Source organism: Perkinsus marinus, assembly GCF_000006405.1.
Source record: "Perkinsus marinus ATCC 50983 genomic scaffold scf_1104296938764, whole genome shotgun sequence".
Classification (NCBI taxonomy): domain Eukaryota; phylum Perkinsozoa; order Perkinsida; family Perkinsidae; genus Perkinsus; species Perkinsus marinus.
Window position 1 is genome coordinate 121,430 of NW_003213327.1, and position 13,760 is coordinate 135,189.

The 13,760-nt window shown below is 49.0% G+C and overlaps 8 protein-coding genes across 8 annotated transcripts; 6 read left to right on the forward strand and 2 right to left on the reverse strand.

The window, feature by feature from the left end:
- Positions 1-343: 343 nt before the first annotated feature.
- On the forward strand, positions 344-1,723 carry Pmar_PMAR021200 (10 transmembrane domain, possible aa transporter, putative; the record flags this gene model as incomplete). The annotated part of the gene is made up of 1 exon (XM_002782605.1): positions 344-1,723. The coding sequence occupies one exon, from the start codon at positions 344-346 to the stop codon at positions 1,721-1,723; it is 1,380 nt and encodes a 459-aa protein (XP_002782651.1).
- A 698-nt stretch (positions 1,724-2,421) lies between these two features.
- Pmar_PMAR021201 (hypothetical protein) lies at positions 2,422-4,112 on the reverse strand (the record flags this gene model as incomplete). The annotated part of the gene is made up of 11 exons (XM_002782606.1): positions 2,422-2,539; positions 2,583-2,692; positions 2,737-2,862; positions 2,905-3,046; positions 3,110-3,212; positions 3,256-3,387; positions 3,431-3,534; positions 3,574-3,667; positions 3,715-3,822; positions 3,866-3,963; positions 4,009-4,112. The coding sequence occupies 11 exons, from the start codon at positions 4,110-4,112 to the stop codon at positions 2,422-2,424; spliced, it is 1,239 nt and encodes a 412-aa protein (XP_002782652.1).
- A 466-nt stretch (positions 4,113-4,578) lies between these two features.
- Pmar_PMAR021202 (hypothetical protein) lies at positions 4,579-5,337 on the reverse strand (the record flags this gene model as incomplete). Its single annotated transcript, XM_002782607.1, has 5 exons — positions 4,579-4,584; positions 4,640-4,709; positions 4,755-4,844; positions 4,891-5,043; positions 5,237-5,337. The coding sequence occupies 5 exons, from the start codon at positions 5,335-5,337 to the stop codon at positions 4,579-4,581; spliced, it is 420 nt and encodes a 139-aa protein (XP_002782653.1).
- Positions 5,338-7,064: 1,727 nt separating this feature from the next.
- Positions 7,065-7,369, forward strand: Pmar_PMAR021203 (hypothetical protein; the record flags this gene model as incomplete). The annotated part of the gene is made up of 2 exons (XM_002782608.1): positions 7,065-7,158; positions 7,212-7,369. The coding sequence occupies 2 exons, from the start codon at positions 7,065-7,067 to the stop codon at positions 7,367-7,369; spliced, it is 252 nt and encodes an 83-aa protein (XP_002782654.1).
- A 1,010-nt stretch (positions 7,370-8,379) lies between these two features.
- On the forward strand, positions 8,380-9,342 carry Pmar_PMAR021204 (conserved hypothetical protein; the record flags this gene model as incomplete). The annotated part of the gene is made up of 6 exons (XM_002782609.1): positions 8,380-8,503; positions 8,618-8,682; positions 8,733-8,849; positions 8,892-9,005; positions 9,065-9,157; positions 9,211-9,342. The coding sequence occupies 6 exons, from the start codon at positions 8,380-8,382 to the stop codon at positions 9,340-9,342; spliced, it is 645 nt and encodes a 214-aa protein (XP_002782655.1).
- Positions 9,343-9,826: 484 nt separating this feature from the next.
- On the forward strand, positions 9,827-10,255 carry Pmar_PMAR021205 (conserved hypothetical protein; the record flags this gene model as incomplete). The annotated part of the gene is made up of 3 exons (XM_002782610.1): positions 9,827-9,926; positions 9,982-10,089; positions 10,140-10,255. The coding sequence occupies 3 exons, from the start codon at positions 9,827-9,829 to the stop codon at positions 10,253-10,255; spliced, it is 324 nt and encodes a 107-aa protein (XP_002782656.1).
- A 180-nt stretch (positions 10,256-10,435) lies between these two features.
- Positions 10,436-11,006, forward strand: Pmar_PMAR021206 (conserved hypothetical protein; the record flags this gene model as incomplete). The annotated part of the gene is made up of 3 exons (XM_002782611.1): positions 10,436-10,676; positions 10,732-10,839; positions 10,891-11,006. The coding sequence occupies 3 exons, from the start codon at positions 10,436-10,438 to the stop codon at positions 11,004-11,006; spliced, it is 465 nt and encodes a 154-aa protein (XP_002782657.1).
- A 245-nt stretch (positions 11,007-11,251) lies between these two features.
- Positions 11,252-11,794, forward strand: Pmar_PMAR021207 (conserved hypothetical protein; the record flags this gene model as incomplete). The annotated part of the gene is made up of 3 exons (XM_002782612.1): positions 11,252-11,417; positions 11,501-11,611; positions 11,658-11,794. 3 exons carry the CDS (start codon positions 11,252-11,254, stop codon positions 11,792-11,794), a joined length of 414 nt encoding a protein of 137 aa, XP_002782658.1.
- Positions 11,795-13,760: the final 1,966 nt, after the last annotated feature.

The following is a 13,760-nucleotide window of genomic DNA, read 5'->3' on the forward strand; positions in this document are numbered from 1 at the left end:
TCAGAGCTGGCCACGAGAATGTAGTCGAGACGAAAGTATGATCATTGCATACCGAAGTTTGGCGGCCCCTCCGCGCAAGCTACCAATTTGACGCACGTTTGATACGGCGAATCGGTGGGCTCAATCAACTCTAACTTACTCGTGATTGAACCGTACTTAGCTCCCCCTCTGTGGTAGGTGTTGTTGTTTGCGTCTAGCTGTGTGGGACAGTGCTGCTTGTTCTAGCTCCTCTAGGGTTGTTCAAGACAGCTTGTAGCGTTCTCTTCGGGAAATATTGAATACAACGTGGACGACATGTGAGTGTTGAATATCAACTGAACAGCTTTCCTCACTTTTCCCGGCAATGTCCACCCCCACTTCTGGGTTAGAGCACGGTACCTCTACCGAAAAAGTGGTCACGGGTTCTGATTCTCGTGTAGAGGCCAAGCCCTCTTCCAATACTGTTTTTCATCGTTTAGCACGTAGCGGTCACATCATCGCTCCTGATGGACGGTTTAGCGCCGTCTTCAATTTGGCAGCAGCTACGTTAGGTGCTGGGGCTCTGGCGGTACCTATCTCTATCCTCAATGCGGGGATCTTTGGTGGCCTCGTCCTATTACTCGCCATGGGCGTTCTATCTCTCCTGTCAATAGTGATGATAACACAGGCTTGCCATGTTACCGGAAAGCCGACTTATGAGGAGCTGTTAGACCATCTTTTCGGGAAGCGGGTGGGATATGTATTCGACTTGGTCATGGTTCTATTCTGTTTCGGTACTTGCGTCACTTACATGATCACCTTGTTTGATATCCTTTCTCCCGTGTTGATCCACATCATTGGTCCTAACCCTGACAATTGGTTTCTGAGTCTGTGGGTGCATCGTGTACCCTTCACTGCGATTGCAGCAGCACTAGTTCTCCTACCACTGTCGATGAGGGAACACATAAGCGAAATCCGTTATGTGACCTTCTTGGGCGTTATCGGGGTCTGTTTCCTGTCTTTGACGTCTATCTATGTTCTTAGTCGTTATGGTGTGTCTGATGAACTTCCGTCGTCCATGGTCTCTCCAGTGAATGGTTGGACTAGTCTGATGGCGGCTATTAACACCTACACGTTTGCTTATTGTAACCAACCCAATGTTCCTGAGGTCTACATCCAAGTTCGTGACTCCAGTCCTCGCCGCTTCCTCCCCGTGGTTGCTTGGACGATTTTGATTTGCTTCTCTGTCTACGCTACTATCGGAGTTATGTGCTTCTTCGCCTTTGGCATGAGCTTGGAGTCCTCAGTCATTGTGAACATGGGCCAATACATCTCAAGAGGTGATGTGATGGTTTGCATTGCGTTTGCTCTTATGTGTGTTACAGTGGTCGGTGCCTTTCCCCTGGTGGTCTACCCTCAGAGGAGCTCCATCGTTCATGCCATTTCGGCTGTTCTCCCTCCGAAGACGTCCTTTAGAAGGCGTGTATACGGCTGGATAGTAGTGGTATTCATCATTGGTCTGTCCTACGCTGTGGCCATTGCATTACCTGATGTAAATGTTATGTTGGGACTGGTCGGCTCTTTGACCGGTTCGATTGTCACATTTTATTCCCCGGCGGCCTTTATATTGAAGATATCCAAGAAGCCCATCCTTACCTTTGACTTCGAGCATATCATATGCTATGTACTGATAGTCGTTGGAACAATCGCCTTCGTACTGGGGACCTACGCCTCAGTTCAAGGTGTGATCGAGTATTATAATTAGGCCTCTCTCAGCCGTTTAGGCATTTCAAGGGTCATGGCTCTACCATACAGTAGTTGTTGGTTTGGCTGCTGTGAAATTGTTAGAACGATAAGGGTCTTTCAGCAATATTAGTATGGCTATTTGCTGTTTATCCTTTCGTCGTTATCTAAAGTATCATTAACTTCATAGCTTGAGAAGTCTCTGAGTCCAGCTTTTCCATGGTCATAATCGATCTAAGATTCATTGGGCAGCTTTCTGATATGGTTAATTCTTGATTTGGTTGGGGTGGAATGGGACATAGCGGACTGTAACGTCTTCCGAGCTCCTTTCGCTTCACACTCCCGGCTCATTCCAAGAAGCAATTCTTCCATCAAGGGATGAGGATAATGATATGTGATTTCGGTGCTGTATGAGTTTCCTAGTTCGATTGAAAACAATTATGAGGCGTTCGCGAGCTCCTCATGAAGAACTCGTACGTGTATACTCACTGCTACATACATCCCTACGCTTTTGGCTCTTGGGGAGGCAAAGACACCTCGGAGACAATCTTCGTTTTTTTCTAACAGCATGTGTTATCCCGGATGATTCACCCGCTCCGCGAAATCTTCTTCGGCATGCTGTTCTCGTTGGGAGTAGTTTTGATCGACCTCAAACAAAGTATAGTAACGCAGAACATATTGGAGCAACGAACTGGGTATTCACACATGCTGTAGCGAGAGTCATTTCTTCTTCCCCTTGTTGCCACGACTGCTAGACACTATGAGGTTTTCCAATTCCGCTCTCTCGTCCATGGTATCCTCGTAGCCGCAGTCAACTCGAAGCAACCTCCAGTCGCACCTGCCGTGAACACGTCGAAAACGTACTCGAGAGTCTTTCGCACGTGTGTCCATCCACGGCGTCCTCGTTGATGTTCAGAAAGTCAAAATACCCGCGAATTGGACCAGTCCCTTCCTCACGAGGATCGGGGTATGCGACGCTCATTCGAACAATCTGCTGAATAACGGGAATGCTCGAGTGCGGCAACGTACGCCCACCTGATATGATATACGAAGTTGGGCTGAACCAGTGAGGTCTTTCGCATCCTCATCATCGAGTATATCAAACACCAGTCTATCATTGGACTCTCCTTCGGCCCCCTTGGAAGTCTCAACCGGATCAGTCTGGCATCGAAGATTCTCGAACAGCGGTTAGCTACGCCCTACGCTGTCATCATCGATCATGCTAGCGATAGCGGCGACCAGCATCCTCCGTGCCAATAGCGCTCGAACGGTTGGAAGAGCCGCTCTGGCTTCCGGGGTGAGGCATGCAGGGGCCTCCACAGTTCCAACTGATGGTCGTGTCCACCTGCAGCCAGTCTTGATCTCCATAAGGGAACGCCCGTGATAAAACTATCTCCAATAGACTCACACTGAGTCTGTCTCTTCATCTTCAGTTGCTTTGAGCTCGCTTGACTCCCTCATGAGCAACTCAGTGGCTAATGCCTCCCGATTGGGGTCATTCGCATCAACTCCTATAATTTGCACCATGAGGATACCCGAAGATATCTCATTCACCTCCGGCAATCAAAGCAGCGACCTTCTCGCCTAAATTCCTAACCGCATTCACAAGCCCCGGCTTGAGGAGGTCTTCGTACCAAACCATGTACTCAGCAATGCTCTCGGCGTCCCGACCAGAGTCGAATGAGCCTACCGTAGCGTAATAGGTCTTGACAGCGACTGCCATGCCGACCTTCTAGACTAACGCCGTTGAACTCCTTGCAGTTGACACCTTCCACAAAATACGAGTATTTGCCCAAACCGTGCATCTTGCCATCGTGCCACATTCCCACGTAACTGACCAGCCGTCCACTAGACCGGCGTCACTCACTTTACATTTTATCTCCTTGATGGCGACCTCTGGGAAGGGACCATTTATATGTTCCATAGCCTTGGTACGTATTGGACAACACCTTGATCGGATCACCATCTGCTGATGCAGTGGTTCAGCTCACTCTTGAACCATTCGTGGGTCACCTTCTGCCTTTACGCAGCTGAAATATCCAGTATAGCAGTCGCCGTTTTTGAACCTTTGCGTGCCGTAACGGCGAGCTCCTCGATGCCAGATGCCATTGAAGTGATTGCCTACCACTCCTCGAGCTAATCACAGCCTAATATGTGCGTCTACCTTTATTGTAGTATTCCCCTTCGCCATGGATAACTTTACGATACTGGGTAGACTCATCGTTTCCTGTATCCCCATCTTGCATTGCTTCTAGGATGTATCTAGCATGCACCGAGCTCTATCAACTCCAATGCAACCAACGTTACTGTCCACGGTATCGGCCCCCGTTGCGGAATTTGAACTCCCCGAAGCGTACTGAGCAGGGACCTGCGGTCTCCGGGGGACTCACTGCAGTTTCGAAGTCGGCCATGAAGGGCAACCCAACGGATCCTATAACGACATCACCACAGATACAGCAGCCTGTAGACGCGGCACGAACATTGACGTATAGCAACCATATAGCAGAATGTATGGAGGATCCTTCCACTCGCTCGGGATGGTCGGGTATTTCTGATGAAGAGAGTGAAGTTCATTGAATGAGCATTCGAGAGATCGTGGGTCTCTGCCATGCCGACCACCAATCACTGATGACATCTTTCCCGTAAGTTGTGCGAGTATGAGAGCGGCACTACGCCAACACTCTGAGTGGACCAGCGTGAACTCAGCATTCTGATACATTCACTATATGGGACTGAGCACGGCAATCCCTATACCATTGATTTCATGTGCGTTCCCTCGCCGTCGGCTATGCCCTTCTAACGAGTTGGTCTCCAAATTGACAACATGCAAGTCAGATTGAGTCAGAAACATGCTAGAAGGCGAAGCTATAATGGTGATCACTCCTGAAAACAACGACAATGGCCATGATGAACGACGATGCGAAGGAGCGCGACTTACGTCTCGAGTCTTTCCAGTGAGGCCACAGATACGTTTGAGACCATTCCGTTTGATACCCAGCTTGGTCGACCTATTGTAGCTCATACCATCCTGGCGGCAGAAGCATCGTCCTCACCGTCGCATCCTATTAAGCCTTTGGAAGAACCTCGGCCGCTTCGGAGGTTTATAGTAGTCCTCAGACCTGATCGTCCGCACTCTATCGTACCTATCAGTGGTGGCTATGGTATCAATGGAGACGTGTGCAGGGGTACTTCCCCTTCTGTAGGAGTTGCATGGCGTAGATGCACGACTTGAAGTGCAGCTTAGAGCTCTTTTGATATATCTCATCAACCGTGGTGTCCAGCAGGGGCTTCGGGAAGTTCCTCAGAGGGAAGGAGACTACTTTGAATTTGCTGATAACTTCCCTGACAAATACCAACCACCTAGGAGTAAACTCAACGCGAGAGAGAACACACTCTAGGAGGGTATAGAGGTTATCCTAATAAAGAGGCTCAAGGGAGTTCAAAGGAAGCCATACAACACCAGGACCGATACGGGGGGGGTTACTACGAAATTTTTCCCTGCAACCACAAGCGTACTTCTGTTCCCCCCTACTACCTCGCCGTCATCCCAAGGTACCGATGGTCGTAGGGCCAGGGTTCATAGGGGAGCTTAGTCGTGATGGGCTGACCATAAGGTCGTAACGTATTCACTTGCATTAGTCTTAGGCAGCTTCGAAGCTGGAGGCTCCTTAGCATTGCTGCGGGCTAACTGAGGTTAGTGAGGATGGTACATCGTACATAGTGAGGATCGAACACAACATGGTGTGGTACTGGAGAAGGGCATGCACACCTATCACAACCGTTGTATGGTAGAAGTTGTAACGAATTTACTATTTTACTGGCAGCCTCGAGAGGTTTAGCTTTCTTACTCCGCTTGTTGAGAAGTGCCTGGTCTACGATGGAGCTTATCGACTCCACCAGAGGGTATTGGATGACTTGAACGACACACGGATACGCTTGACAACATCAACAACGAACTCCGGTTAGTATAATCGCCATTTCATACTACTCAAAGGGACATGTTTGATCACCTATTGAAAATCTTGGAGAATAAGCTCGTCTTGGGCTCGGAAACACGGCCGCCTTTACCTCTGCGTTGTAGTCTAACAGCAGAGGAGTCCATGAGGAGGGCGGCGATCAACAGCATGGTTGGGGTGAAGCGAGGGAAGTGCATTGGAAAGGATGTGAAGGTGAAAGTGTGAACGCTGAGGAAGATGAAAGTAGAAGATTGAGTCTTTAGCATGGAGAAACGCAACTCAAGTTTAACGGTTTGGTGAGGGGACGCAGACATTTTTTGGTGAAACAGAATTTTACACGTCTGGCATGGTAGATAATACGTGAGTGACTGTTCATCAACAGCCACTCAAGTAGGGCTTATGGCTGGCCAATACCTTGCTCAGTTGCTCTCTTACATGATTCCCTAAGCATGCTCGATTATGAAATGAACATCTACTCTACCTTCTAGAGGGATAGTCATGGCATCATGCCATTGGCATGGAGCAATCTTGCGCGAGACATTGACAATTTCGTGGCGCTGGCGGAGCGAAGCGACCCGCGTTTCGTCGATTTTGGTTTTTGGTGCAGTGAAGCATCCTTGGCATCCTCCCTCATCTATCCGAGCTCGTGGTTTGCATTGCGTCTTGAATTCTTCCCTACTGTAGTTGACTGAAGTAGCTGTGATGGCTCTATGTCATCATCAACAGCCCATACCCCCTCCCTTCCTCCGTTGAGGTGCGATTTAGTCCACGATGTGCTTGAGTGCATGGACAGCGACATTACTGAAGAATTTATAAGGGTAGTAATAGTACGGGAAGGTCGGTACCATAGGGAACAAAGTTACCTACATCGTATACGGTCGAAGACTGACGAGCTTACCCGAACCAGTGAGTGTAGGCACATATAAAGGGCGGCGACGAAGGAGATGGAAAGGATCTTGGGGAGGTCACTGAGATCACAATGAAAGTAGCTGTGGTAGTGTTGGAGTGAGAGAATCGAGACTGCTTAGTTGAGTACCGAGGCCCATGATGTTAGCAGTATAGGAGATTACCTACCAGCTCTTACTGTTTTGAAGTGGGTTCTCGACTGGAATCATCCATAGGCTGCCATTATTGGTGTTAGTCTCGCGGGCTCATGCATAGGCGGTGCTCGAAGCCTAGGGACGAAGTTAGGAGGGCTGATAGTGTTGAAGTAGAACGGAGCGACGCAGGTTGAGTATCACTTTCGGTGTCTTCAGTTTGTCCAGGAGTCACTTGAGTGACCTCTCGGGCATGAGCTCATTGCTGCCCACCTTGCAAGAGCTGTGAGTTAAAGGCTTGGGCTTTCATCCGAGAGGTCCCGAGTTCGATCCCATGTAAAGGTACCTTGCCTTTAATTGTCTTACCACTATGCATGGCATTGAATGGATGGACTCTCTCCAAATAGTAGACGTGGAAGGCAACTCAATCTCTACCATCAGCGACCTCTCAGCCCTCGCCACATGTGAGACCTCTGTAGTGCATCACCCTTTAGTATTATTACCTATCACTTATCAGGCAGTAGTGTATGGCAGCTCTCGCTCGAGGGCAATCCTGTCACTCGGAAAGCCTCTTTGAAGGAGCTTATCGATCTCGTAACGAATTTGGAGGTCCTCGATGACGACACGAGGGTTGATTGCGTTTCCCAAACGCAAGCTTCTAGTTTTACAATGTGAAGGATAATCAGAGTTCCTCTTTTTATGCACAGTGCTTCAGATATGAACTGTACCGAGGGAGGCGAGGGAGCTTAGCCGTGGATCGGTCTAGTGCATTGGATCGTAGAGAGATGGTCGGTATGTGAGTTGAGGAGATCGTCTAAGGTGTCCTCCCCAGTTACGGCCGGAACTTGATAAGCTATTGGCAACCACTACGGCGCCGTGCGACTTGGATAAGGCAAGTTGCTGATAGCGCTCGGCAAGTTCAGCGTAGTTGGCTGTAGGCTGATGGCATGGGAGAGGAAGGTAGTGGATCGGACCGGGATGAGATATCCCTGGTAGTGGAAGAGGCCAGGAAGCGGGCGACAGGGCAAGGCAGATATAGCTGGGATAATGTGGGCTTAGAATTTGTGGGTTGATGATGTGTCAGCCTTGTGTTAGGGCTCCTTCATTTCGGCACGTTTGCCGTTCACAGGGAGCACGACAGATAGTGCCGGGGACTACCTTACTCGACCATGTAGGGAGAGTATCGGGGAAATGGTGACTGGATGGTGCAGTGTAGGCACCAGCGAGACAGTGACGAGAGCGGCGACCGCGAGGAGCATCATGTGTGGTTCGCAGCCGTCGATGCCGCCGAGCTCGTCGATGTTGACGACGGGTGGGGAGGCTTTCAGTGGAAGCCCTTTGAAGGCTATACGATACAGTAAGAGTAGAGGGCAAGGGAGAGGGGAAAAGAAGAAGGCTGGATCGCTGGAAGAGGCAGAAATGAGTATTAGACAACTCCTTGATAAGTGAGGGGGTATCTTAGGGTTGCCTATGTAAGATACGGAAGAGGTTGATTTCATTACCACAGGTATCGGACAGATGATACTCCAGATCGTTGACGGCGTCAGGAGATCAGCCGCTCTCACATGTAGATGATGATGACCATTACCCCCAATGTTATGATTATTCCTTTGTTGTCACTTGATGCCCGTTGTTGTATTGTCGAAGTTAGCATAGGGCGTGGTCAGTTTCTTGGCGTCTTTACTATGGCAGGAGGCTCTGCTACTGCCAACAACAACAAGAAGCAACAACAGAATCAGAGAGGGGATAGAGGAGCCAGCGGCCCTCGCGTAGAAGTCCCTCATGGGATTGAACCACGTAAGCTCGCTGGTAGGCGACATTTTATTAGCACCGACGTGATTGCTGTGCATGGTTGTTGACATTTCGGCTGCTCATTAGTCCAAACTCTTTGGCGAGTTTCGGACCCCAACGGTATTTTGTCAGGCGCGGCCGGCAATCTATATTCATCCTACGAGGTTGTCAAGACGGTCAATGACTTTTTGGGGGAGGTAACAGGCCCTGGCTAGCAGCATTTCATACCACTCCTTGCTCAATTCAGGCACTACCTGCCTTGGGATATATTGAGAACACGAGTCTCCCTTGGATGAGAATAGTCCTTATGACTTTGGCTTGCACGGCGGGCGTTATCGGCCAATTTTTTCTCAAGTTCCCCGCGGTACGCGACCAGTTTTGTATCTTTCAACATTTAACTTTTCAGGATGCCTCTCTGCTGAGGTTTTGTGTCCTGGGGTACTTCCTGTTTTCTGGAATCACTTGTGTGGTAGACATGTTATGGATGAAGTCGAGCGGCATGCAGATCAGTGACCGCGAGGTAGATGCTGCTGGTGGTGGCGGAGCAGTAGTTGAATGGTGCAAGTTGCCTTTGCTCAGACTGGCGAGAGAATATTCGTTGATGTGGAAATGCCGGGATTCGGCTCAAACTTGGTGTTAAGGTTGCGAAGTTACCAGTCGAATTTGTCCGAGGTGACGTCAAGATACTCATGTGCATGCGTGCAATAATCTTGTGTCGTGATTAGGAGATCAGAGAGAGCATAGGAAACTACTTTCATGAGGACGGCGAGCTGGATGGTCAGAAACTGCTCACTCGCTTTGACGTTCTTTACCGTCGTTTCGCGGCTCATAGGCGCGGTGATTTAAAGGCTGAATAATTTTGTGGCGCGGTGAAGACTACAGCTATCGCTGTTGCTGTTGTTGAGGGGAATGGTCATTTTCATTCAAACATCTAGCTGAGTTCATCAATAGAGGTGTATGGTTTTGGTAGAGTCCGGTATTGGCTTCACTTGAGGGCTGTGGTTATCTATATCGTGTTGGCTATTGAGCAAAGTACCCCTTTTGAGTGTGCGCCGTGCTCGCATGCCATGCATGATGGGATGTAGACGCATTCAGTGGTAGAGTGGAGCTCCCGAAGGTGTCACTGAAGAAGAAGGATTGAAAGGGACGAGAGAATTTCCTCGGGAGTTCACAGTGGTTTCTAGGTGCTTGCTGGTTGTGTAGGTGTCTTTTTGTGTCGGATTCCCGCGTGAGTAACATGAGCTGCGATTGGTGTATATGGTTTGCTGATTAACTCTGCAGAGGGCAGTTCGCTGCTTGGCATTACTGTGGTTGTAGTTGTCGTTATCTAACTATTTTGTCATGTCTAACGCTACTCTTGAGGATCTCGCTGAGGCTGTGAAGGCTGGTCAGAAGCTCATCATTGTTGATGTTAGAAGTGATGATGAAGTGAAGAATAAGCGTAGAGACTCCCGAGTGTTTCTATGGGATAGTTGTTGATTTAGTTATCGTCTCAGGGTCAAACCCTGGAAGCATCCATATCCCTATCACTGAGTTCAACGACAGGGTGAGTGAAGTTCCCAAGGGCCCTGTTATCGTTCACTGTGCTGTCGGAATGAGAGCTAGTAAGCCGTGCACTCGAGTACACGTCCGATTTCATGTCTTGTTGTCGTAGAGCGCGCTGGTGACGCGTTGAGAGCAGCTGGTTATCATCTTGTTATGGATGTGACTGATTGCGCTGCAGCTAAGGAGACTGTTGAGAAGGCTGAGGAGCTCGCGAAGAGAATGTGAAGCCTTGCATCAGTCGCAGCCAGTTGCCGAATTCTTCGAAAACCGAGCGAGTTTCATGATATACTTTTACCATGGTCATGGTTAACGGAGATGAAATACTTGTGAAGCAGCTATTCTTGGGTTGTTTGAAAAAGCAGTTGTTGTCTCCTAGTTCGTAGTGTGTCTACTATCCCGATCGCGATGGCTTCATCGTCGCCTCTAACGAATATAGGCCTTCTGTCCTTAGTCGTTCTTATCGGTTCTTGGTTGACCGGCACTGTAGGGAAGTTGTTACCTCTCGTGATATTGATCGCTGTTGCTGTACTCGGCTCTATGATGTCGGCCGATTCTACTTCTACGGCTGATCTGGCCGTTGAAATCGCGAAAGGAAAGAAGCTCATAATTGTTGATGTTAGAACTGACGATGAAGTGAAGGCAAAACGTAAGAATCGTTGAAGAGCTCATCTTCGCTCTTGTGGAGTCGATGAATTTCTCAGCGCCAAACCCTGGCAGCATCCATATCCCTATCGCTGAGTTCAACGATAGGATGAGTGAAGTTCCCGAGGGGCCTATCATCGTTCACTGTGCTGTTGGAATGAGAGCTAGTAAGCTGTGCGCATGAGTGTGTCGTCACAATTTATTTGTTGTTGTCATAGAGCGCGCTGGTAACGCGTTGAGAGCAGCTGGTCGTAAACCTGTTATGAATGTAACAGATCGTGACGCTGCTAAAAAGGCTGCTAGAGAGGCCGAGGAACTTGCGAAGAAGATGTGAAGGCCACGATCAAATAATAATGCTCACATTAGTTTACCATGTGAGGAGCTTCCACACCGTTTTCCCAGCGCCTGGTGCGCATCGATGTAATAGACTTTCACGTAAAGGTGGTCGGTTAACTTGACCAAAAGTTCCAGTCTTGTGATGGTGCTGAGGGTCGTGATGTTTGGTGTCAATTTTCAGTTCACTGTGTTTCTGTTACTTTTAAAGTAATGAGCTCTCCTTCATCGCGGTCGACTTGCTCTATGGGAAAGTTGTTGCCTCTCGTGGCAGCGTTGATTGCCGTTGCTATAATGGGGTCTGTGATATCGAGCGATTCCACAACTGTTGCTGATCTAGCTGCTGAAGTTGCGAAGGGGAAGAAGGTCACGGTTGTCGATGTTAGAAGCCCTGGCGAGCTGGCATTCAGACGTAGGTTGAATATGAGCGCTCCATTTCGTACCGTTCCTTTCGTAACTCATTTGTTACTGTTGTTGCATGTCTTCTTCTTCCAGCGCCTCTTCCCGCCGCTCTCAATATTCCAGTCGGCCAAGTCGAGTCGATGATGTCCGCAGTCCCCAAGGATGCTCCTGTTCAGGTCTATTGTGCCTCTGGCAGGAGATCAGGTGAATCATCCCGTCTGCCTTTCTTGGGTGCTAATGTTTTGTACAGGCTCGGCTGCGAAAGTTCTCCGTGAGCACGGCTATGGTCCGGTGCTGAGCACAGCTAATTGCGACAGTGCTAAGAAGATCCTGGATGAGGTCGAGAAGTTGGCTGAGGCAGAAGGGGTCACGGGGAAGACTCGATAGTGATTTGTATGAATGGGCGAGTAGAGGTAGGCTTATTGGCACTGCTTTAAAAGAACGTGCTCAGTCACTCACTGACTGACAGTCAGCGTGATGCCGTGTGATAACCTCAACTGCAAACGATCATTCCGCTCTATAGCGAGTATAATGTTTCTATGGATAATTGGTATTGCGTCTTCGAGTACATCGTGAATGTCTGTTGTTTGTTAGAGGGTAGTGGGAATCTTGTTTAGAAACCGCCTAGTGTCTAGACCTGGTTACGCTGTTTGAATAGGCCATGGGCTTGCCTTCCGATTCGAATAATTCAAAAAATGTCTGTAAACTTTCTGGACCCCCTCTGTGCACCTTGCGCTTCCACTACGGAACTGAATAACAAGGACACAACTCTTCTAACAGCTGCGAGCTAGAATCCGGCTCGAATGCCGTTGTCAACTTGTCTTTAGACCCACTAATGAGATCCTCTGGCAAGAGCAAAACCACTCAGTGGTTACTACTGAGTTTACTTTCTTGTGTAATTATTTCTCAATGGAAAGGCCCATCATGGGAGTTGGAACAAGCGAGATCGTAGCGAGCCGGGAATCTGAATCCCAAATTCTGCAGAGCCTCACCAGACTATATGAAGACTTCATAGGCGCTCTGCCCGACACTTCATAATGAAGTGTCGGGCGAGCGCCTCGAACACCGGACAGGGTCTCTCGATGCACCACGAGCAGTAACCAGCACTGCTGGCTATGGCGAATTCGAAGTCATGGCCCGAGAAGAGAGGCTCATGGTCCATGAGTCATGGACTTCGGGCTTGCAACCGCGGGGGGATACCAAGGTTCCGGCAAGGACCTTGAGATGGACGAGGCGGTCTCGTAGAGACCAAGAGACAAGGGCGATTACCGGAGGCAACGAGATGCTTCAAGCATCATGCTTGAGAACCTCGCAACACGTAAACTCGCTCGACTGGGTATCATGGGATTTCAAGATGCGGTTTTTCCCTACTGGGTCACTGGATGACCGTCATGGGGAGGTTTCGGCAGCCAGACTGAGTGACGGCGTCACCCAATCTTATTTTTCTAATAGGTTTGCCTCATTTTCTGTTAAGTATATCCACAGTAGTAGGTCACCTACTGTAGGTATTCCTTGAAGTGTCCCAGAGCCGGTATGACGACCAACGGTAGAAGTGATGGGCAAGGGTTGTGGAACAAGTGTTGGGAAATAGGTCTGGGGTCTTTCCGGGACGAACTGATCAGGCGCCTGAGGGCGAGGTTAGAACCTCTAACTTAGAGGGGCTGTTGGGACCAGTGACTACTGAACATGTGTTTTATTCGGATGATCACGACCTACTGATCAAAGCCACGACAGATCAGTTCGCCTTGCTTTTGCGATCGCGCGGAAGAGACAGAGCACCGGCACCGGGGGATCTGAACACCGCTGGTCGAAAAAAGGTAGCTGCGGCAATTATGGCCCTCGCTATGGAGTCGCTGGCCCTGTCGCAGAAGAGCTGGCATCAGAGATGGGAGTAGTTCTCCAGGCGCAAAGAGTAGCGGCATCATTAGGAATAGGCTGTCTTCTGAACGAGTTCTTCAAAGATGGTTTAATGGTAAGAAGCAATATGACAAGCCTCGAATTGAGGCTTGTCATATTGCTTCACAATGCTACAATTATTGTAGCATTGATTATTGTATTGCTCGTATTGTAGTACAATACGAGCTCGCGACTACGTGTCAGACATCGTCACTAGTATCAGCGGTCTCTGAGTGACTCCGAGTCAGTCCAACACCAAGTACCAAGTATCTCGGCCTTATGGCGTTACTACACAGTAAAGGGTACTGAGTATCGAACAACTCCACGCCATGATATCTATGATGTTTCCAAAAAAGGTACAAATCGATTGTATAATACAATTTGTATTATACAACTTGTATACACGGAAGAACATGATGGTCTACTGAGTAGACTCTGAGTAGGTCTACTGAGTTTT